This window comes from Peromyscus californicus, unplaced genomic scaffold (assembly GCF_007827085.1).
Source record: "Peromyscus californicus insignis strain IS unplaced genomic scaffold, ASM782708v3 Scaffold_9__1_contigs__length_137607984, whole genome shotgun sequence".
Lineage (NCBI taxonomy): Eukaryota > Metazoa > Chordata > Mammalia > Rodentia > Cricetidae > Peromyscus > Peromyscus californicus.
In genome coordinates this window covers 86,901,151-86,923,821 of record NW_026294617.1, presented here as the reverse complement: position 1 = coordinate 86,923,821, position 22,671 = coordinate 86,901,151, and the positions used below count along the sequence as shown (strand labels likewise).

General features: G+C 47.0%; 1 protein-coding gene across 1 annotated transcript in view; it reads right to left on the bottom strand.

Annotated features, from left to right (window-relative positions):
• The window catches only part of Aknad1 (AKNA domain containing 1), a 31,266-nt gene extending 12,828 nt beyond the window's left edge, over positions 1-18,438 (bottom strand). The window contains exons 1-5 of the mRNA XM_052731933.1: positions 17,443-18,438; positions 16,200-16,242; positions 15,909-16,051; positions 15,677-15,739; positions 5,989-6,116 (exon numbers count right to left, since the gene is read on the bottom strand). Of these exons, the coding sequence (XP_052587893.1) occupies positions 5,989-6,116; positions 15,677-15,739; positions 15,909-16,051; positions 16,200-16,242; positions 17,443-18,438 (1,373 nt within the window). The remainder of the gene's footprint in view (positions 1-5,988; positions 6,117-15,676; positions 15,740-15,908; positions 16,052-16,199; positions 16,243-17,442) is intronic.
• Positions 18,439-22,671: the final 4,233 nt, after the last annotated feature.

Here is a 22,671-nt window from a genome sequence, read left to right as displayed (position 1 = left end):
CACAAGCCTGGGCTGCCCGGGTGACCAAGCTTCGGCGGGCGGCGCTTTGTGCTTAGAGAGCTCAGAGGCGCCGTCCCACGCAAAGGCTGGAAGCACTGGCCCATCCCAGGCCATGCATGGTCCTCTGTAGCCCAACCCCACGCTGCTGTTTCTTTTTCTTGGGACGGGAACGTAATAAAGCACTCGTGACAGGTGGCTTCCATGGAGGAGCGCTTTCTAACAGGAAGTGACAGTCCCCCGAGTTTGTCATCCACTCTTATTGGAGCTCATTATGTGCTTAAACAGTGGTTGCGAAACAGCCCTTCCCTCCTTGACCCTTGACCCTTCCAGGTAAATCAGCTGAGCTTTGCACCAGGAGGTGGTGCCTCGCCTAACTGATAGGAGCTGCAGACATCCTGAAAGTGCACCGGCCAACTGCTGTTCCAATGGGTGTTTCAAAGTGTTGCCGACTTCTCTTTAGGGTTTTTATAGCTTCCAGCTTGTTAAAGCTGAAGGATTTCTTCCTTAGGAATTCAAAGGTCTGTCCTGAGAAGAGGAATGAGGCTTGTTTCCCGTGAGCTTTGGGGGCTCAAGTGAGACCAAATAGGAAAGACTGTCTGTGTGTGTGTTGCAGGCACATGAATGAGTATGTTGGTATACGTGCTTGCAGAGGCCACTGATCTCCACTTTATTGCTTTGAGACAGGATCTCCTACTGAACTGGGAGGCTGGCTGACCAGTGAGCTTCCAGGTTCATCCTGTCCTTGTGGAGACACACACACACACACACACACACACACACACACACACACACACACACACTCCTGCAAATGCTAGGGATACAGACATTCGAAGCCATGTCATGCTTTTTATGGAGGTTTGGGGGATTTGCACTCAGAGCTTCATCTTGTACAGTAAGTATTCTTACCCACAGAGCCATCTCCCCAGCCCCAGGAAAGATTTTTGCTCACCACAGATAGCAGTGCAAGTGAGAGCTCGTCTTCACTGCGGACTGTAATGCCCCAGCCGGGCAACGTTCAGTCTGTAGAGCATGGTGCACATGCTGTGGCTGATTCCTCCTTAGGGATGCTCATCAGAATCACCAGGGAGGCTATAATGAATGGCTCCTACCAGACCACCCCTCCCAGCAATGCTGGCAAGGTAGGTGGCGTGGGGGCGTGTTCATTATTGAAAAAACTTCTGCAAGGATTTTGGATGCTTTCTGCAGTCAAGAACCAGCGATGACTGATTTTCAAGGTGAGGGGGAACCCAGCCCTGAGATCCAGGCTTCTGAAGCCAGCCAGTGGCTTAGTTTAGCTATTATCCATGCTCACCGGAATTATGAAGCCATCACTGCCTTCCACCCATCCTCAAGAAGCCCTCACCACCAAGGAGCAGGCGGCAGAAAGCCCAGTGCGGCTGGGGCGCCATCACATCTGCATGTGCTTGCCTTCCCCAGAAACTGTAGGATTCTCCTGTGCCACAAAACACAGCTCAGACCTGGATAACTTTGCCACATCAGGACCAGAAATAATTGCTGGGCAACCCTTACGGACAGGAAGTGAGCCCGGGAGACCAGAGGAAAGCTCTGAAAGCTCTCACTGTGGACAGAGCCTCTCGTGGCCTGGTTTGGAGAAGGGAAGCTTCGGTCTTGTTTGCAGTTCTTTCTTCCTCCAAAAGTATTTTGAAATCTGGAGTACAGATGAGAGAGAATACGTCCCCTTCCCCATGCTCACCTTATTTTCAAAGTCCTCCACCCTCCACCCCAAGATGAACAGATTTGGGAAGTCGTAGGGATTTTCTTTTGTTGCAAGGATGCAATGAATCCATGCCAAGCAAGTGATCTACAGCCTGCCCCCCGAAGACACTTTTTAATGGTCTATTTGGAATGTAGGTATGACCCGCACGTGTGGGTCACGTGCCATGGTGTATGTGTGGCCGTCAGAAGACAAGTTTCAGAGTCATATTCCACCTTCCACCTTGCTGAGACGGGTCTCGCTTGTTTCTGTCTTTCTTTCTTTTCTTTTCTTTTTCTTTTTCTTTCTTTCTTTCTTTCTCTTTTGTTTTTTCTGAGACAGAGTTTCTCTGTGTAGACTAAGCTAGGCTAGAACTCGCTCTATAGACCAGGTTGGCCTCGAAATCTGGTCTCTCCTGTTTCTGTGGATGTCCTGTGTAGTTTGGGCTAGCCAGCACTGCCCCGTCTCCACCTCCCACTCTCTGTAGGAGAGCTGCTCCATCTGTCTTTCACACGTGGATTCCCGGGTCCAGGGATCACATTTGAGTCCTCAGGCTTAGACAGTCAGCACTTTTACCACTGAGCTATCCCCCAGCCTCTAGAGGAGAACTTTTAAACCAGTCTGACCTTGGATACTCCAGCTCAAAGTTTTTTGTTTATTTGTTTTCCAAAGAAATGTATTCATTCATGAACTAACATGAGATCTAGGGACCACCGGCAGCCTAAGTGGTGGGAACACACATACACTCCTTAAACACATGCGATTGCACAACTGAATGAACGGGCTGACAGCGTCTGCTGTGTAGTTTGGCTGCGGTCTTATCCCTCGTGTAAACATCATGAATGCCCCCTTTCCACCATTATGAACGAGGCTGGCACAAACATTACCGAACGCGTGGGTTTTTCCACATTTTGAATTACTTCCTGAGGAAACATCTGGGCCAAAGGTTTCAAGCGTGTTTGTGTGATGACGCGTCTTCCAGATCGCTTTCTACAAGTTTCGTGATTGGATTAGACAGATGCCAGCAATGTGGGTGGCTCAGCTTGACCACACCTTACTCAGTACCAAGAAGAATCTCCTGAAAATGTTTTCGCTGACTTAAGGTGGGGGGAGCAAGATGTGTGAGTTAGCATCTTTTCTAGTTTCAAAGAAGGTGAACACTCTCTCGCGGTTTTTTTGTTTGTTTGTTTGTTTGTTTGTTTTCTTTCCTATTCACTTTTGAACTCACATCCTATTTGATCATTAATTTTTTTGAAGTGCTTCAGTATTTTTTTTTCTTTGTGGAGAGAAACAACTGCAGTATGTGCTGTTTTCCCGTTGTGTTCCAGGTGCCTCTCATGCACCTCATCTGTGACTTTCTGTCGTCCCAGCTCTGCCGGCTCCACTTCGATGATGGACACAATTATACGCAGGGAACTTGACAAGGTCACAGGAGAGTAAGTCACTGAGCCGCCATCTACCCTTTGCTGTGTGACTCATACGCGTGTGTTCTTAACCCCAATTCTGCTTCCTTGTCGGAGCCCTGGACAGAACGAAGATTTCCACACCAACAATACACACTCTTCTATTTTCCCAACTGTCTGCCTTAAAAAAAAATAAATAACTGAGGTTTTGGCGTTACATATGTAGGTACAGGGTTGGTGTCTAAGAGAAAGTGTGAACAGCCAATAAAGGAACACTGGTGAATTTCACAAATGGTCAACAGAAACCAACAGGGAGACACCAGGTTTTACCTCCCCCACCCCTTAACAAAGGTTGGGAAGACAAGACTCTCTGGGGTGGGCTGAAGTAGGAGAGCCTGGCATTCCCACGTAGAGGTGGGTCCTGAACACTGGCGTCCAACTGCTTCACGAGAAGGTTAGGTGTGCACTGTGTGACCCATCCCCTGCAATGCTAAGATGGGACTCTAAGTAACGAGTCAACCATGGACCAAAGCTCGCAAGCAAAACCATGCTACTGACAACAGACGTGTGATGTACATGTTCGGAGGGCAACGGCTGGAGGGCTACATGCTACAGATTTGATCTTTCCCGGGGAAATTTCTTTTCAGGAAAGGTTCTTGTTCTGTATCTCTAGCTGGCCCAGAACTCATTGTGTAGACCAGGCTGGCCTCAAACTTGCAGCCATCCTCCTGCCTCTGCTTTCCAAGTACTAGGATTACAGGAATGTGTTACCATTCCTGGCCGGGAACTTTTCTTTACCCCTTCATCATTTCTAGGTGCTTTTGTAATAAGAATATTACTTGTTTGTTGTTTTTTGAGACAGGGTTTCATGTAGCCCAGGCTAGCCTTGATCTCCTGATCCTCTTGCCTCTACCTCCCACCACACCTGGCTCTCATATTTAGAGTTCCCCTGCCATTTTCCCTCTTTTCTTCTTGTATTACCACTAAGCTCACAGAGTCATCCCCACACTTAACATTTAAACTACAGTCAGCGGCAGAACGGAGACGTCCTCAAACGATTTGGGAGACCTGGGCTTTATTATCTTTCCTGTCATTTGTCCCATGTAGAGGCCTCCCTCACCCCTCTGAAGTATTCCTCCTCAGCAAAAAGTCTTTATAAACCAAAGCTCCCAACCAACGGAATTATTGTATCATTATTATTTTCTGCCTATTACAATAAGTACTGGTTGACTTTTGTCAACTGGACACAAGTTACAGTCATATGGAAAGAGGAAATTGAATTTGAGGAAAAGCCTCCATCAAACCTGCAGCCAAGCATGTGGGCCATTTTCTGGATTAATGATTGATGTGGGAGGGCCCAGCCACTTGGGATGGTGCCATCCCTGGGCAGGTAGTCCTGGTTGTATAAAGAAGTAGGCTGGGTAGGCCACTGGGGAGAAGGCCAGGAGGCAGCGTTTCTCCACGGCCTCTGCTTCAGTTCCTGCTCTGACTTCCCTCAATGGTGGACAGGACCTGTGAGGTGAGACAAACTCTCCCCTCCGCACATTACTTTAGGTCACGGTCTTTATCATGACATAGACCCGACCCGAGATATTTACTCCAAGTATTTCCAACTCATTCACAGTGAAATACCCTGTAGATCCTGGTTACCCAAATGCTCATCCCCAGATGGGAACCAGCACCACTGGTACCACCTGGGCTCTAACTACGGAAGCACACGGTCATACCGGACTTACTGAATCAATGCCCATTTTTCAGTAAGATGCAGGGATGACTCCTAGGCCCAGAGAAGCCTGGTCCGGTTCCCCAAGTCCCTCCAGAACTGAAAGGGTGGGAAACATTAGCCACAGCAGTATCACTAACTGTAACACCAGGCTGCCCAAGAGGTATAGAGCCTGGAGCTGAGGTAGAGCTCAGTGGTAAACTGAGTTTGTGATGCCAGGGCTCTGGGCTCAAGTGAGTCAGTCGATCTAACAATCCCAATGTTCATCATATTCAGCAACAAGGTTTTGGAATTTGAGAGTTTGGGCACCGAGGGTCGAACCTAGGGCTCCGTGCATGCTAACCCTGCGCTCTACTCCGGAACCACATCCCTAGCCTTTTCCAGTTGTTTAAAATTTTGAGACAGGTGCTCATGAAGTTGCCCTGGCTGGCCTGGAACTCGCAACCTGGGCAGGCCTTGGATTTGTGACCCACCCGCGTCAGCCTCCAGAGTAGCTAGAACTGCAGGCATGCACCACAGGCCCGGCAACAGGAATTTTAATTAAGGAGCCAACAGAGCAAAGCGGTATGGAACCAGGTGATGCTCACAGGATCAGAGCAGCCTAATGGCCGTTTGATCCGTTTAATGCTGGGCAGCTATATTCCTACTTGGTCTATGTAGGTAAGTAGATTTGGTTGTTGTTTGCTTTTTTTTTTTTTTTCGAGACAGGGTTTCTCTGTGTAGCTTTGCGCCTTTCCTGGAACTCACTTGGTAGCCCAGGCTGGCCTCGAACTCACAGAGATCCGCCTGGCTCTGCCTCCCGAGTGCTGGGATTAAAGGCGTGTGCCACCACCGCCCGGCGTTGTTTGCTTTTTATATAAAGAGGAAGAGAAGGCAGTGTGCATGTTAACATTAATTTCTGAACTTCCTTCTCCAGTTGGGAAAAGGCCTATGGGAATTTAGTTCAGTGTTCCTGGGCCTGTAGAAGGAGCCACCTATGGGACAGTGTTGTGAGGATGTCCTGCAGCTACTCTCCCTTTGTCATTCTTGGCTGTGTGGGACCTTGGCCCTCTGCCTCTGGGCTGTGTGGCCAGATGCAGGCAGAGCCCCCACCCCATCCCACTTCAGGCCCGATTCCGAGTGGTGGAGGCATCCGGGAGAGGACTCACATCTTTGGGGCCAGTTCACTGAGCTCCTTGGAGGTGACCTCCGGTGGCCCTGCCTCTGGCAGCCCCGTCACCTCCCTTCTTCGTGAGCTCCGGGGTCCTGGAACACAGCCAGCGTGCTCCTTGGTCATCTGCAGGAACACCCAGAAGGAGCCATTAGGACTGCGGGCCATAGGAAATGACTCAATCAGGTCAGCACCCAAACACCCCCAAGGAACTCCTGTCCTTTGCTCCAGGCTCTTCTTCGCCTTGCTGGGGTCTCACCTTAGGACTCAGTTTAAATGCCCGTGGCTGCCTTCTGCCCCTTAGGCTGGGGCCTCTCATGCTTGCTCTCGGTCATATCCCATTACTCAATAGGCATAACAAGCTAACAGCCAGGCGGTACACTTACTCTGAGCCCTGCCCTGTTTTAAGTACCTGACATCCATTAGCTCATCTAAATGAGCTAACCACCCTGCCAGGCAGGCATTATTCTCCCCATTTTCCAGAGGAGGGAACTGAGGCACGGAGAGGTTGCATAACTGTCCCGAGATCACAAAGCTGATAAGTGACAAACTAATATTTAAACTGAGGTGATCTGGTTTCGGAGCCATGCGGGATGTATTGTTACCCCTCAAAGCCCTTTTTATCATTCTGCAATCATTCCAACTCTTCCTCACAGAGGCATACGTATCTCCGTGACAGGTGATTTTCTGTCCTATACTATATTCTTAGAAAAGTGCCTAGAGTTTACCAATAATCGCTAAAAGGATGAATGAATTGCTGAATGAGTAGCGTTATTAGTAGACTCTCTCAGGACTATTACTTATTGGAGTATATAGATGTCATCCCTTCATAACAGTTGCTGTGAACTTAGGACCAAATAATGAGCAAATGCAGACTTGTTGGGCAATGGCTGGGCCTACGCAGGCTTGTCCCACTGCTAACTCAGGTTCAGGCCCAGTGGGACATCATGCTGAGAACCTGAAGCTAATTCAGATTCAGGCTTAGCAGGGTACCACCACACCAGTAGTGGCCTCTTGGGCAGCACTGAGACTGTTGTTAAGTTCAAAAGGCTCCGGGCTTCTGATATGGAGCCCCCACCCCATGTCAGGTATTTAGGATGTCTGGGAACAAAACAAGTCAGACTCAAGCTAAGATTTCACGAAGGCTGGAACAAGGAATTCTGCTTGGTAAGGGGAGGGGGAGGCACACAGAATGCTATTCCTCTGAAGCTGGCCTTTGACTAAGTGAGGTTTGGCCAGGAAGCAAGCGCCTGGAGGAGGCAGGCATACCTCTTTGGAAGAGTTTACACTTATATAATATCTTGGCTTTAGCTGACAAAAGCTTCATTCAGATTTTGAATATCTCCTTCAGGCTGGGTCTTCAATACTGCATGAAACTAAAGAGCCCTGGTGAAGGCAATTATTTAGATGACTCAGTTTCTCAGAATTCTAGCGCAGTCTGAATTGTTCTCATAATTGAGGCTGAATTGGGTGTGGTGGCTGATGTATGTAATCCCTGCACTCTGGGAGGCAGAGGCAGGAGAACCAGTCCAAGTTTGGGGATAGTCTGGTCTTTGTGGCAAGTTCTAAGACAGCCTGGGCTACACAGCAAGACCCCATCATAAAAATGTTAAAAACAAGGGCTGTGAGGATGCTCAGCTGGTAAAGTACCTATGCAAAAACTGAGCCCAAAGAGCAGAGAAAGCTCCTGGAGGTTGATTCTCAAGCCTGCATGTATAGAAAAGCCAAAAGAGTTAATGTTCGAGACGGAATGCAGAAGGGGACTCAGAGGAAATCATTAGTTTACTGAGCTTTATTTATTATTTTTTCGTTTAAAAGGGGACTACAGTGGATGGAGAGATGGTCTGGCAATTAAGAGCACGTGCTGCTCTTCCAGAGGACCTGAGTCTGATTCCCAGCAGCCACATCAGGTGACTCACTTTAACTCTTGCCACAAAGGGATCCTATGCCTCTGCCTCCCACAGTGCCTACGTTCAGGTACGTATACCCACACACAGACCTGTACACATAATTCAAAGCAATATTTGAAAGAGGCAGCTTAAAATTAGGAGGAAAAATCTTTATCCAGGCATGAGCCACGGAAGTTTTGTCATTTTGAACTGCAGTGTTGAATCCTAAACTAATACAGTGTCTCAAAACTTAACACTTGAAATAGCTTCCAATCATGAAAAGCTGGCTCCATTTTAAACAATATGACTCATGAGGCTTTGGCAAGTCAAGGATTAAGACAGAATCCAGCAGGCCCACGAACTGAGAGTCTACATGTACATAAACACCAGTCTCCTGGTGCCGCGTTCGGCTGGCAGCTGCTGGATTGCCTCATCTGAGGCTGAAGAGGACACAGATCCACAACATCCAGGGTGAAGGGAGAGCACTGGGGGAGAGAAGGGGCCCACGGGTGTGCATCAGTTTCCCTTTACGATCTTCAAGTAGTACAACTAACTCGAAGATTACCCGTTCACTTCTTGAGTGGATACATACCGGCGTATTCTGGGCTGTATAGTCAGCCCTCAAGCTAGGGACAAAAGCTCATAAAGAGGACCCTGGGCTGTGTTATTCATGTCCCCTGTCTTCAGGCAGGAAGGACAATGCACATGTGCCCCGAGGGGCATCCTGTTTAGAGTTTTGTTCCAGCAGTCCAGGCAAGCATGATTGACCTTGCTTCTCTGGACCTGATGATGTCAAGGTCACTCATGCTTGCTTCCCCCCCCATTATTATTTTGTACGTGTGTGTGTCTGTGTCTGTGTGCAGGTGTGCCAAGCACTTGTGTGTGTGTCTGGTCAAAGGCGTGGAAGCTGGTTCTCTCCTGTCTGTGGACCCCAGGGTATAAACTCAGGTCATCAGGCCTGACAACATAGGCCTTTACCTTCTGAGCTGTCTGGTCAGCTGCTAAAGAAGCTCCTCATTTCTCATGAGTTGGATGCTAAGGCTTTCTGCTGAGTTGTTGAAAGGGAACCCAGTTTTGTATTGAGGATCAAACCTAAGTGAGCCTGAGAAGCAAACCTCATCCCCAGCCCCCACTCTCACAGTCCTAAGAGCTGTGATTCTGAGGAAATAATTGTTAATGTGAATTTATAGGAGGGCAGATAAAAATTGCCAGGCGGTGGTGGCGCACACCTTTAATCCCAGCACTCGGGAGGCAGAGCCAGGCGGATCTCTGTGAATTCAAGGCCAGTCTGGTCTACAGTGAGATCTAGGACAGGCACCAAAACTACACGAGAAACCCTGTTTCAAAAAACCAAAAAAAAAAAGAAGAAAAAATCTACAAATAACCCAACAAGTTTGTTATGAATATATGTACATATATAAGAACATACTTTATCCAACACTCACCTAAATAACTTTGGATTTTAAAAAGGGAATCAGGGCTGATGAGATGGCTCAATACTTAAAAGTACTTGCCACCCAAGCCTGACAACCTGAGTCATCATGTGAAAAACTGGATGCATATGATGGTGCACAGCTGTACGCAGCTGTAATCCCAGAACACCTGTGGTGGGATGGGAGAGGGAAACAAGAGAATCATCCAGGACCTTCAGACCAACTGGCCTGGCACAGACTCACCTCAACCATGAGGAAGGAGAGAACCAACACCCAAAAGTTGTCCTCTGGCCCCCACATGCATGCCATGACGCTCATGTACCCGCATTCATACACAAGCACACACACACACACACACACACACACACACACACACACACACACACAAATAAACAAAAATTGGAAATCAGGAACAAGGAGAGACCGTACCTTAAGACAAAGGAGGCTGGAGACACAGTTCAGTGGTGGCGTGCTTGCCTAGGACATTAGTGACTATCGTGGGGCTGTGATAAGGCACTATGACCAAGACAACTTACAGGAGGAAGGACTTATTTGGACTAACAGTTCCAGAGGGATAGAGTCCATCATGGCAGCAAACAGCAAGTATGGCAGCTGGAACTGAGAGCTCACGTCTTCAAATGCAAGCATGAAGAAAAACAAAAACGAATGGGAAATGATACAAGTCTTTAAAGTCTCAAAATCTGCCTCCAGTGACATACTTCCTCCAACAAGCCTGCATCTCCTAAATCTCCCCAAACAGATCCACCATCTGGGGACCAAGTGTTCAAATACATGAGCCTGTTGGGGACATTCTCATGCAAAGCACCATATCTAGCATACACAAGGCCCTGGCTTCAAGCTCCAGTGGGAATAAAACGTGAGATGAGAGAGAGCAAGACCCCAGGTAGTATAAAGTGGAGGGCTCAAGGACATGCCTGGAGACCACAGATGGTAGCTAAAGAAAAAAAAAAAAGACATGAAGATATAGGAAAGACATTTAGGAGGGAATTTATGTTCTTTTCTGTAAAATGGAAGACAAGATTGTATTCTGGAAATATCAGGGGGAAGGGATTGATGGAGTTAAACTAATTTCTTGACTACAGATTCTTCTGTTAATGTGTAAAAAACAAATGCCTATTGGATAGATGCTAATGAGCAAGACACATCAGATCCAAAATTATTGGATCCAAAATATTGCATATTAATTTGTGTGTATGTTTGTTGCTAGGGTTTTGTGAATGCTAGGTAAGCATGGTGCCACTGAGATATATCCTGTTTTTTAAAATCTATTTATCCATTTCTTTAGTTGAGATGGAGTCTCATGGAGCCCAGAGTAGCCTGGACCTCACAGAATAGCTGAGGATGACCTGGAATTGCTAATCCTTTTGTCTCCATCTTCCAAATGCAGCTGATGGTTGTGTGCAACTCTACATGCTTTATTTTGATTTTGATTTTGAGATAGGATCTTATGTAGCCCAGCCTGGCCTTGAACTCACTATGTAGCCAATGCTGGCTTTGAACTCCTGTGTGCTGAGATTACAGGTGTTCAGCACCACACCTGGCTTCAGAAGGTAACGTGGTTTTAATAAGAGCACAGCTACTGAACAAGCAAGCAATTAGTCACCAAATTCACCAAATTCTTGCCCCTGTAGAGAGACATTATCTACATTAGCTATTGGGGAGACCTCTGCTAAAGTTCTGCACTCTGCAAGACCCTGATATTACATGGGATGCTGCCCATTGCCGTGTTAGCCCACACAAGACTAAAGCCCCAACATTGCATGGGATGCTGCCCATTGCCGTGTTAGCCCACATCTTGAGCTATTGGCCCTTGCTTGTCCTGACATGGCTCCAAATAAGTGTGGGGAAAGACTGAGTCCCTCCCTTCTCCCAGAGTAGAGAACTTCTCCCATATATGGGATATAATTGCAGTTCAAACCCTTTTGATTTATATTCATACCAGACACAGTGTGGTTGTAGCTAGGATATAAATAAACATTGTATAACGTTGGTCTCAATGTGGACAGAGGCCTGTCTTGAAAATGGCTGCCAAAATGAGAGATTCCTTGGAAAACAAATATACTTACTCTATTAACTTCCTTAAAAAAGCAGAAACATGTGGCAATTTTTCTCCCAGGAGCAAAAATAAAAACAAGCCCCTGGGGGAAAACCAGTATTAAACCCATTGCCGCTGGCTAATTATGCAGCATTGACAGAAGGTAGGCAGCTTTCATTTATTTTTCTAAAAAGTAAAATTGTGCCCCAGGGAGAAATACCTCAGGATGCTTTTTCCACACGTCAATTGTTAAAATATTTTGGCATCAAAATTTCCTGTTAAAATGCTATGAGTGGAAAGAGCTGAACTTGACAGATTCTAAGTCTGCTCAATGGATTCTTTTAATTCATACCAGGAAATTCATGAAAATAAGCTTAGTCTGGAGCTCTGGAATGAATTCTAAAATTACTTTGAGTGGAGAGGGAAGAGAATGACCCCACAAAAATGGAAAGTTCAATATGAGGATGAATCCAAGTGTCTAAATGACAACAAAGGCCATTCATTGTTTAAGCTTTAGCATTTTTCCTTTGTCAGGATCTGTGGGCCCCTGACTCGCAATCTAAGCCATCTACGGAATGGGTATCCTGTTTGCATCATGTAGAGCTGAACACCCATTAAGTCAAACTATCCTGAGTTGGTTTTGTCTGCACACACTCAATAGATTGCAGCTGCTATTACTACAGATTCCTATTCATACAGAAATGACTGGGCATGGCGGCACACACCTTGAATCCCAGCACTTTGGAGGCAGAGGCAAATGGATCTCTGTGAGTTTGAGGCCAGCCTGGTTTGTACAGCAAGTTTCAAGCCAGCCCAAGCTACATGGTGAGACCCTGTCTTAAAAAAAAACACTAAACATGAACAAACATGGCTTTGGAAACCTATTGGTTCTTGGGTATACAAAGGCCTGGGCTGTTTTCCCTTCTCCCTATGACTGCCCTCTGTCTTTCTCTGCAGGAGGCTGGCCCTGGCTCCACTGACTACCAGGACCCTTCTACCCTGGCTTCAGTAGTTGTCAGCCAAAGGAAGAGAGCAGCAGGAGAGAGGAGCCGGCTAAAGATGAGAGTTCTGGTTTCTCTGATTCCACCATTGTTGTGCCATCACAGACAGACTGGCTGCATCCTTCTACCAAAAGCCACAGACCGTCTCAGCTCCTCCTGCAGCTGCAGCTGCTCCCTTAGGCCCCAGGGCACGCATTTCCTCTGCTCCTTCAGGCCTGGGGATGAGGTAGCTCCCCACAGCCTGCATGAGTTTCCCTTAGCCTTGCCCAGGCTGCTGGAGAGCCATGCCTTTATTCAACTCTCCTCAGTTACCACATTTGAGTCAACCACCTGGTCCCTGCCAGGACGCTGATTGATACTGGGAGTCTCACAGATGTCACGGGGGTTTTAGGATGGGAGGTGGAAGGGATGGATGGGACAGGTCTGACTGAAGTGAGGAGGAGTGAGAGTACCAACATGGGGCAGGGCAGAGTTCACAGTGCCCATGAATGTCCAAGGGAAGATGAACACAGACACTGAGAGCCGTGGGCAAAAAGTGGGGGCTAGCCATTAGGACTCTAAGCTGGAAAACGGCAGTGAAAGCTATGAGAGGGGGCTAGGTGGTCGAAATAAAGAGGGGAAGAAAGAAAGAGAAGGCAGGCGTAGTGGTGCATAGCCATGATCCTCCGTACATGGGAGTCAGAGACAGGAGAACCATCTCAGGGTCAAGGCGTGCCTGGTCTACACAGTGAGTTCTAGGTTAATCAGGGCTATATAATACGACTCGGTCTAAAAGAGCAGAGGCATTTGGGTATTTAAGTCACATTTCTGAAGGCGACCTGGTCTATCTCATTTCGTTTGCTAACAGTGCTGAGATTAAGGACATGCTACAATATGTCTAAACTTATATATTTCAAGTCCAAACTCCTTGCACTCTGTTGTACTAAGAAGGTTGGTTGTAGCCCTTCTTCCAACACTGAACGCTGTGGGCCTGCAGCTCTCAGACTGACCCCTAAGGGGCCACTTTAAGGTCCTAAAAGTCCCACCAAGAATGCCCGTTTAGCCTGTACAATCAGAAAGAAACTTCTTCAACTGAGGCCTCTGGAGGCCAGTGACTCAAATCAGTTCTGCTCTGCTGAGCCCTTTGTAAGTCTGCACTCTTGTGCCAGGAGATGGTGGCACACTCCTTTGATCCCAATACTCGAGAGACAGAGGCAGGTGGATCTCCTTGAGTTCAAGGCCAGCCTGGTCTCCAGAGTGAGTTCCAGGACAGCCAGGCCCACACAGAGAAACTCTGTCTCAAATAACGAAACCCAAACAAAATGTCTGCATTCTTCCATTTGGACTGTCCTTTGTCAATCATTTATTCCTTAGTCCCCCCGGCCCCACTGGCTTCTAGGTCTAGCTTCCAAGATTGGCCAGGGCGCTTAGGCTAGCTCGCTTGCTAAATCCATCCATATCTTACTTTCCTTGAGCACATGATGCCATGCTGCCCACTCTTGTTTCTCAAAACCTTCTTTCCCCTGGCTTCAGTGGTTCCGCTCCTTCAGGTCTGCTTGACCCTGGGAGTCCTTCCTCTTTTGCCTCCTTTGTGGGTTGCTGTTTTTCCCGTTCCCTGGGACTCTGTCCTTGACCCTTTCCACTTATCACCCGTGGCTGTTTGTTGGCTGGGGGCATCTCACCTACACCATGACTTCAACCATTTCACCAAAGCATCTATTCTGACCCAAATACCGCTAAGGGTCGGGTCCATTGCTCCAACTTCCTGCTGCTGAATCTCCTCACTTGAAGGTCCTTAAGAGGACCTCAAATCTCCTAAGCTATACTCGATTTCTGGCCTGCCTGCCACACCATTTCTGAACTGGATCCTCCACTTTGATTTCTGACTTCGTTTTCCAAACCAGGACCCTGTAACAATCCACACCTCCTCCTCTTTTTGATTTTTTTCCCCCTTTCAATCTGTCACCCCGTCTCCATCCCCATTGCCAGCATTGGTTCAGACCCTTACAACTTGCCCAGTATTGGCGTCCTGACCAGCCCCTACCTCCAGTCTCTCCCCATGGCGCCTGCTGTGCCCTGGCTTCGATTCCTTCCCCGTTGCTCCACCATCAAACCCAGGATGCAATCCAAGCTCCTTTCGTGACATGGTCCTTGTCCCTCCCACTAGTCTCCGCGTGCACTCTGAGCTCAACCTGGTGAGTTAGGAGATCACGCAGGTCCTCACACTAGTTCCGTGTGGCCTCTGTGCTATTGCGCTTGCTGTTTCTTTTTGGTCTGGAAGATTCTTTTCCCCTGCTCTACCAAGCTCACTCTGTTCCTCTTGTAACACGCAAATGAGCAGTCCCTTTGAGGACCATCCAAAGCCCCCCACCCCAATGGCAAAGGATGAACTTCCGATAGGCTGCAATGTGCATCAGCTATCATGTCCCTCAAGCTGCATTTTAATGATCTCTTCATCAATCTGTTCCTAGCAGAATAAAAGACATTTGCAAAGGAGGTGTTTCTCTAACTCCCTGGTGCGTGGGACGTTTAAAATGATGCTTGATAAGTGTTTTCTGAATGACAGAGCAGTTAATTAATATGAAGAGTAAATGAATAAATAGATCAGTTAACTAATATGATGAGTAAACAAATAATCACTGGGTCCTTTCCTGGGTTTGGCCCATAGCGTGGGGTTTCTGGAACCTGCTTTGCCCTGAATATTGCTCAAACCTACGTTAGGTCTTCTGGCTCTTCCTGTGTTGACCCCATGGCCTAAACTCCATCTTCCACATCTTCAGCTCATGTTTCAACCTTTGCCCCCTTGCTACACTTCCATTTCCTATGACAGCAAAGCTGTTGTGGTGACAACAGGCATTAGTCATTTGATTGGCTGTGATCACAGGCAAGGGTGTGGAAACGTGTCGGAGGTGACAATCTGCAAGCCCTGCTTGGAGTTTCATTTCTAGGTGTTTTCAGAGTCTTGCATGTCGAGTTGCCAGATAGATACCAGCTACTTTTATAATCGGAATTTACCAGGGCACGTTCACTATGGACAAGGTCACCCTTTACAGTGGCTTCCATGGTCTCCTCTGGAACATTCCATGGTCTCAGGTTTATCATGAGGTGACTGGTGAGGTAATTACAGCTTCTTTGAGAGGAAAAGAAGGATAAATACATATAGAAACAGAATTCTAGACCATGTAGCTCCAGAAACTAAGATGTGTTGATTTTTCTTCCCCCTTTCTACTCCTACTGCTGTACAGACTGTCCAGTACTGTGGAAGCCTCCACATTTACCCACTGGAGTCCCCAAATAAAGACTGAAAAAACTGAATTAAGTTCATTACCAGTCTGATGTCTTGCAAATGGCAGAGAGGGTCCTGTTTTATTCTTTTGGAAAATTCTTGTATCTGCAGTTTAAAAAAAAATACAATATTTCGTTCATGGCATGGCCTCTTTTGTTTGGTGCGTGCACTCGAGTGAGCACACACGCACACACACACACACACACACACACACACTCTCTCTCTCTCTCTCTCTCTCTCTCTCTCTCTCTCTCTCTCTCTTAATAAGTATTACCTTAGTCTTCAGTTGGTCAGTCTGTTCTTTCAGTTTCTGGCACATCTGTCTTCCTTGGGAGATCTTTTGAAATATGTAAGAATTTGGGGGAGGGTCTCTCTGAGTTGTTGGTGTCAACTTCAAGTGACATTTCACAGATTTAACTCCTATGCAAAAGAGGCTAAGTTTGACTACCATTCATTTCGACTCAGCACAGTTTTACTAAATATTACAAATAGGAATCTGTAACAATGAGCACCATTTTTTTTATTAAGGTTTCAAAATGCTTCTCTAAATAATAGTTTAAGACACTACCTGTGAGGGCTTCTTGGCAGGTGTGTGTGGCAGGCTCCATCTGCAAAATTAAAGAGTGAGAAGGCATTGGTCGTGAAGACTGATCAGTGACACTGTTGTTCAGAACGCCTTGTGTCCTGGGCATTGAGGAGGCAGCACAAAACTATGGTCCAAGCTGTGATCGATGTGTTGAGGTTGAATTTCTCTGTGACACTGTAACTCTGACTGAGTGACACTGGTAATTGCTCGTCTCTTTAAGCCCCCGAGTTCTCGGTGGTAAAGTGGGGACAGTCGAGAATGTACTTTATAGAGCTACTCTCGGGACTAATTGGGGCACACGTTCAGTCGACATGAATGTGCTGACACTAGCATGTGGACTACTCCAGCATTTCTCCTAGACATAAGCTGCATGAGGGCAAGGACCACCGTCAACCTCGTCACAGCTCTGTTGCTGATGCCCTTGTTAATACCAAACACGGCAGCCAGATTCCAGGAATAATACAATATGCATGAAATGCTAAACGCATCAAGACGGTGGTGGTTCCTACTGCTGCAGGATGACTGGACAAGGGTGAAACTCTTGAGTGACTCCCCTTTAGGGTCTTGAGAAACATGCATGCCAGAGAGATACACGACTGTTCGAAATTGACTCTGACCATTATGGACATATCCAGTAAAGAAAACTATTGGGTCCAGCTCTCTAATTTAAGCTGATAGGACTGGTGGGGGAAAAAAATCAGAGGCTTGACCTCAAGCGCACTGACAAATTCAAACACTGCTGAGGAGAGATAAGTGGACATCTTCTCTGATCCCACGATCCACCGATCCATGGGCCACTGAGAGCTGGCCACGTATGAATGTGCTCTTGTAAAAAGAAAGAGGAACCCCATAGCTTCCCAATATCACAGGAATGCAGATTTCTCTAAGACAGGAAACAGCCAGTCAGGCTAGGTGGGCTACTGGCTGCAGGTGTGTGTGTGTGTGTGTGTGTGTGTGTGTGTGTGTGTGTGCCTGTGTGTGTGTTGTTGTTGTTGTTGCTGGGTTGTTTGTTTGTTTGTTTGTTTGTTTGTTTGTTTTGAAATGGAGTCCCTTTATGGTCCTGGCTGACTTGGAACTCAAAATGTAGACCAGGCTGGCTTTGAATTTACATAGATCCTCTTGCCTTTGCCTCTAGAGTGCTGGGATTAAAGGTACACATCACCATGCTCTCCGATGTATTTCTTAAGTTCATCAGTATTGTTAGGGACCGTTCTCCACTTACCTGGGTTTCCTGCAAAGGTTCCGTAAGTTTCCTTTTTTGCTCTGGTTGATGTTTTCCAACACAGTTTGGCCCAGACATGGTTCCTAAACTATCTTGCACAACTGTTGATTTATTTCTCAACCCAGGAGAAAAGCTGGCTTGGTTAGCTATTGTAAGTGGTTTATTAGCTATGGTATTTCTAGGGATCTTCACTTGGGGAGCAACCCTAGAAAAATCTGGAAGCTGGTAATGCACTTGACCTGGACTGTATTTGAACCGGTGGCCTGAGCTTGCTTTTTCAGTCAGCCATCTCCGGGGTGTCTGCCCTTGGCAGTTTCTGTGTTCATCACCTAGACCTTTAGTTCTACTCAGAAAGCTTGGAGCTTCTTGGTGGCTGTGCCCAGCAGTCACTGGTGTTTCTAAGGGAGAAGTGCTTTCTTCTGTTGTGCCTGCAGAGAAGCTGGACCTGCTGCTGTTTTCTGTACCACTTTTGGAACTGGGTTGGTCAGTGAATTCTGGACTTTGTTCTTTGGGGCAGTAGTTCTTTCCATAATGTGAAATGACACCTTTAAGAATGGCTGTGTCATCAAGACGGTCAGCATTCAAGGTCTCTGGGAGAGTTTCATAGCCAACGCCTTGTCCCCTTAAGACTTGCTCCCTGGAGAGTCGATGGAGTGAAACATCGGAAATGTGTGACTTTGGGGCATCTCCTTTATTAGCTAGAACACAAGAAGCCAAGGTGCACTGTTTATCTTTATTGTGCCTGTTGTTAACAACATTTGCAGTGATCTTATCCGAAATCATGACCACAGCTGTGTTCTGGCACATCTTAGAGCAGGCAGACTTTTCCCGAGGGTCCTCTCCCGACAGAACAACGTCTTCCCAGACAGCAAGGGTGTTGTTTGTTGAGGTAAAGTTGTAAGAGCTGCACATCTTCATCTGAGAGAAGACCCCATCATAAGGTAAGTCCTCCTGTTGTTTACAGGTTGTGTCTTCTGAAAAGTCGGCTTCGTCCATGATGGTGTGGGCTGATGTCTGTGGTCCTCTGCTGCCTGGCCTTGGCATCCTTAATGGTCGCAATACGTCGTCTGGTTTTCATTGAATGTCTGCACTGTGTGTTCTATGCTGTCAGAAGAGAAAACAGCTTCATTAGGGAATGTATCAGAATAATGTACGAGACGATGCTTGTTCTGGCTCCTATGGAGGAACAGAAACAGATGTTTTTCATTTAGAGAAATTCAATTACAGACCTGAAAGCAGAAATCTCAACCAAAGGATGACTCATCCTAAATACTGTTGAGAAAAAGGATGATGGGAGGGTAATAATTTTTAGCCATTAAATTTTAAGGAGATGTGGTCTGTACTTAACCATGTCTTTATCACTCTCTCTTGGGAGGTACCATTCCGCATTTGTTCTCATCACTTCTCAGCCTTTTGGTGAAGATCAAATGTGGAGTTGTTCTCTCAGAGTGAGAGCTTGAAACCCAGGTAAAAGGCCATTTAAAGTTGCTGCCCATTACTTATCTACACATCCATGACGTCTCCGAGTAACGTGATGCTTGAAGCTGGCTCAGCTCAGACATGGCCACTCAGGTTCTCCATTCTGCTGCCTTTTCTAAAGCAGTATTTTATTTTCTAATTGACACACAATAATTGTAAATATCTGTGGCACACAATATGATGTTTTTATACGTATATGAAGTAGTAGCATTTAAAAAATACAGGGTCTAACTGTTTAGTTCTGACTGACCTGGGACTCACTCACTATACTAACCAGGTTGGCCTCCAATTCAAAGATCTGCCTGCCTCTGCCTCCCAAGTGGTAGGATTGAAGGCGAGCAGCACCACACTGGGCCTAAGAGTACCTTATTTATCACCTTGAACACATATTATTTTTTATAGTGAAATATTAAAAATCTTCTCGCCAGGCGGTGGTGGCGCACACCTTTAATCCCAGCACTTGGGAGGCAGAGGCAGGCAGATCTCTGTGATTCGAGGTCAGCCTAGTCTACAGAGCGAGTTCCAGGAAAGGCGCAAAGTTACACAGAGAAACTCTGTTTTGAAAAACAAAACAAAACAAAAAAAATCTCTGCGAGCTATTTTGAAATATTTATCTTTGCCAAGTGCCTCATTGTGCACTAGAATATCAGAACATACTCTTCTTAGACTAACTTTGTCGCCATTGACCAGGTCCTCCCCATCCCTGCTACAGCTCTGCTAACCATTGTTTTGCTCTCTGCTTCTGTGGGATCAGCTTTTCAATGTGTGTGTGTGTGTGTGTGTGTGTGTGTGTGTGTGTGTGTGTGTGTGTGTGTGTGTGTATGTGGTGTGTGGTGTGTGTGTGTGCGCACTGATTGAATGAGCATATGTTTGTGTGTGGGGGTATGCTTGCACATGTTTCTGAGACAGGATCTCTCACTGAGCCTGGTGTTTACAATTGACTAGACAGGCTGGCCACTGAGCCCCGAGGACGCTCCCACCTCTGCTTGCTCAGCACTGGCTCTACAGGCACACACCACAGCACACCCGGCTTCTTACATGGGTGTTGGGGATCAAATTCAGCTTCCCATGCCATGCAGCAGGTGCCTTACAGACCCAGCCATCCCCCATCATCGGATTAGCTTTTCTGGATTCTACATAGGAATGATCAAGTACTTGACTTCCTGTGTCCGGCTTACTTCACCTCACATAGGTCTCAGTGCTCTTTCCCCTTAGCTGCCTTCCAATGGTTTCCTCTTGTGTCTTAGAAGAGCACAGAGCCGGGCGGTGGTGGCGCACGCCTTTAATCCCAGCACTCGGGAGGCAGAGCCAGGCGGATCTCTGTGAGTTCGAGGCCAGCCTGGACTACCAAGTGAGTTCCAGGAAAGGCGCAAAGCTACACAGAGAAACCCTGTCTCGAAAAACCAAAAAAAAAAGAAGAGCACAGAACAGTGGCTCTCAAACTGTGGGTTGCGGTCCCTTTGGGAGTCACACATCAGCTATCCAGCATATCAGATATTTACATTATGATCCATAACAGTAGCAAAATTACAGTTATGAAGTAGCAACGAAATAATTTTAGGGTGGGGGGTCTCCACCACATGAGGAACTGTATTCAAGGGTCTCAGCATGAGGATGATTGGGAACCACTGGCATAGAAGGACTGACAGGAATGTGCACAGGTGGAGTCTTTTGAATACCTGGGAGACAGGCTGCAGCCAAACATCCCTCTTCTACGGGGGGACCCAGGCAGGAAGCTTGCCAGGGAGGCTTTGCCTCAGCAAGTCTCTAGCAGCTGCCACAGCCCAGAGGGCAGGGTGGTGGCTGCCAGGTGTCTTGGGGATATTACTGGAAAATGGTCAGGGTACAGCTGGCTGCCACTGGGTACAAATCCTTTTTGCTACAGAAAAGCTACAACATCCATTTAGAAGACAGCTCTTCTTGATTGATGAACACCTTAGAAGTAGTAAAAGCACCTCAGCTTTTAGAGGGCTCCTGCTCCCCAAGAGCACCAGTCAGGTCCTGAGCTCTACTGACGCAGGGTGACCATAACCACTGGCTAGCCCCGCCCATCTGATGATGGGGTTAAGTGAACAGATCTTTGAGGTCCTTCCTCGTCCAGATTTTTATGTCCAAGAACTTGTGATTTATTAGTTAACCTCAAAGGCCGAAATAATATGCTTGACAAAGAAAAACATTGAACTAAGTTTCCCTCCCGACTCCCCCTCAAAAAAAAAAAAAAAAAAAAAAAAAAGAGGAGCAGAAACTTCAGGCAAATGGGAAACACCAAACAAAGATCATAGTTTGTGGTTGCACGCCAGTGTTACAGAGCCCGGATTTTTTTTTTTTTTTTTTTAGATTTATTTATTTATTATGTATACAGCATGTATGACTGCAGGCCAGAAGAGGGCACCAGATCTCATTACAAGTGGTTGTGAGCCACCATGTGGTTGCTGGGAATTGAACTCAGGACCTCTGGAAGAGCAGTCAGTGCTCTTAACCTCTGAGCCATCTCTCCAGCCCCAGAGCCCGGATTTTAAAGAGTGAAAACTGCTTTGGGGAGGGGAGGAAGAGACAGTGGCCACAGGATTACTTTGCCATTTGTATAGAGGCGGACGCTGACTGCAGAGCGGGGAAGGCACATCTGTGTGAGCAGAATTACGGGTTACTCCAGCCCAAGTCGAAGGCAGCAGGAAATGTTTCCCGGGACAGACGAAGACACAATGGGAAAGCTGGAGTCAGCCCTGGACCTGGTTCTTCCGCCTCCACCATTAGCTGGATGGCGTCTAGTCGTTCAGTTTTCTCTCCTCCTCTCCCTCCTCCTCATCTACCTTTTCTGTTGTTCTATGCTAAGAACTCACTATAGCCAGCTGGCCTCAAACTGGAGCAGCTGGACCTACAAGCATGTGTCTCTGTGCTTGGTTTTTATTTAACTTTTTCTGAGTCTGTTTTCCTTCTGAAAAAAAAAAAAATAGGAATGAGAGTGCCTAGTTCCCAGGACTTCTAGATGACGGCCCGACAGAAGGCGTGTGAGGTGTGTGGCACAGAGTAAGAGCGCAGCAAGCAGAGGCTTAAAAATAAAAGCTCCCTGAGTGTGGTGGTGCTCACCTTTAATCCCAGCACTCAAGGCAGACCTGGCAGATCTCTGTGAGTTCCAGGCCAGCCTGGTCTACAGAGTGGGTTCCAGGCCAGCCTGGGCTACAGAGTGAGTTCCAGGACAGCCAGGGCAACACAGAGACCCTGCCGATAGATAGATGGATAGATAGACAGACAGACTGACAGATAGATAGGTAGACAGATAGACAGATGATAGATAGATAGATAGATAGATAGATAGATAGATAGATAGATAGATGATAGATAGATGATAGACAAACAGATAAGAAAGATAAAGGGCTGAAGAAATGGCTCAGTAGACAAAGGTACAAGCCCCATGTTCAAACCGGGGGAACCACACACAGGAGGACAAAACCAACTCTTGAAATTTGTCCTCCGACCTCCACACACATGGTGTGGTACAACGCAGCCACAGTCACACAGATTCTCTCTCTCTCTCTCTCTCAACACACACACACACACACACACACACACACTGTTTAAAAAAAAAAGGAAAGACCTCACAAAGATGAGTCAGAAGTCCAAGGAATTCTCTCATTACACACAGAAAAGCCAGCTTCAGAACTACTGTTGTCCCCCTGGGTGCACATCCAGAACGTCACAAGGCACCCCACATCCTTTGATTATCACAACAAGCCCCTTACAGGGAGCTGG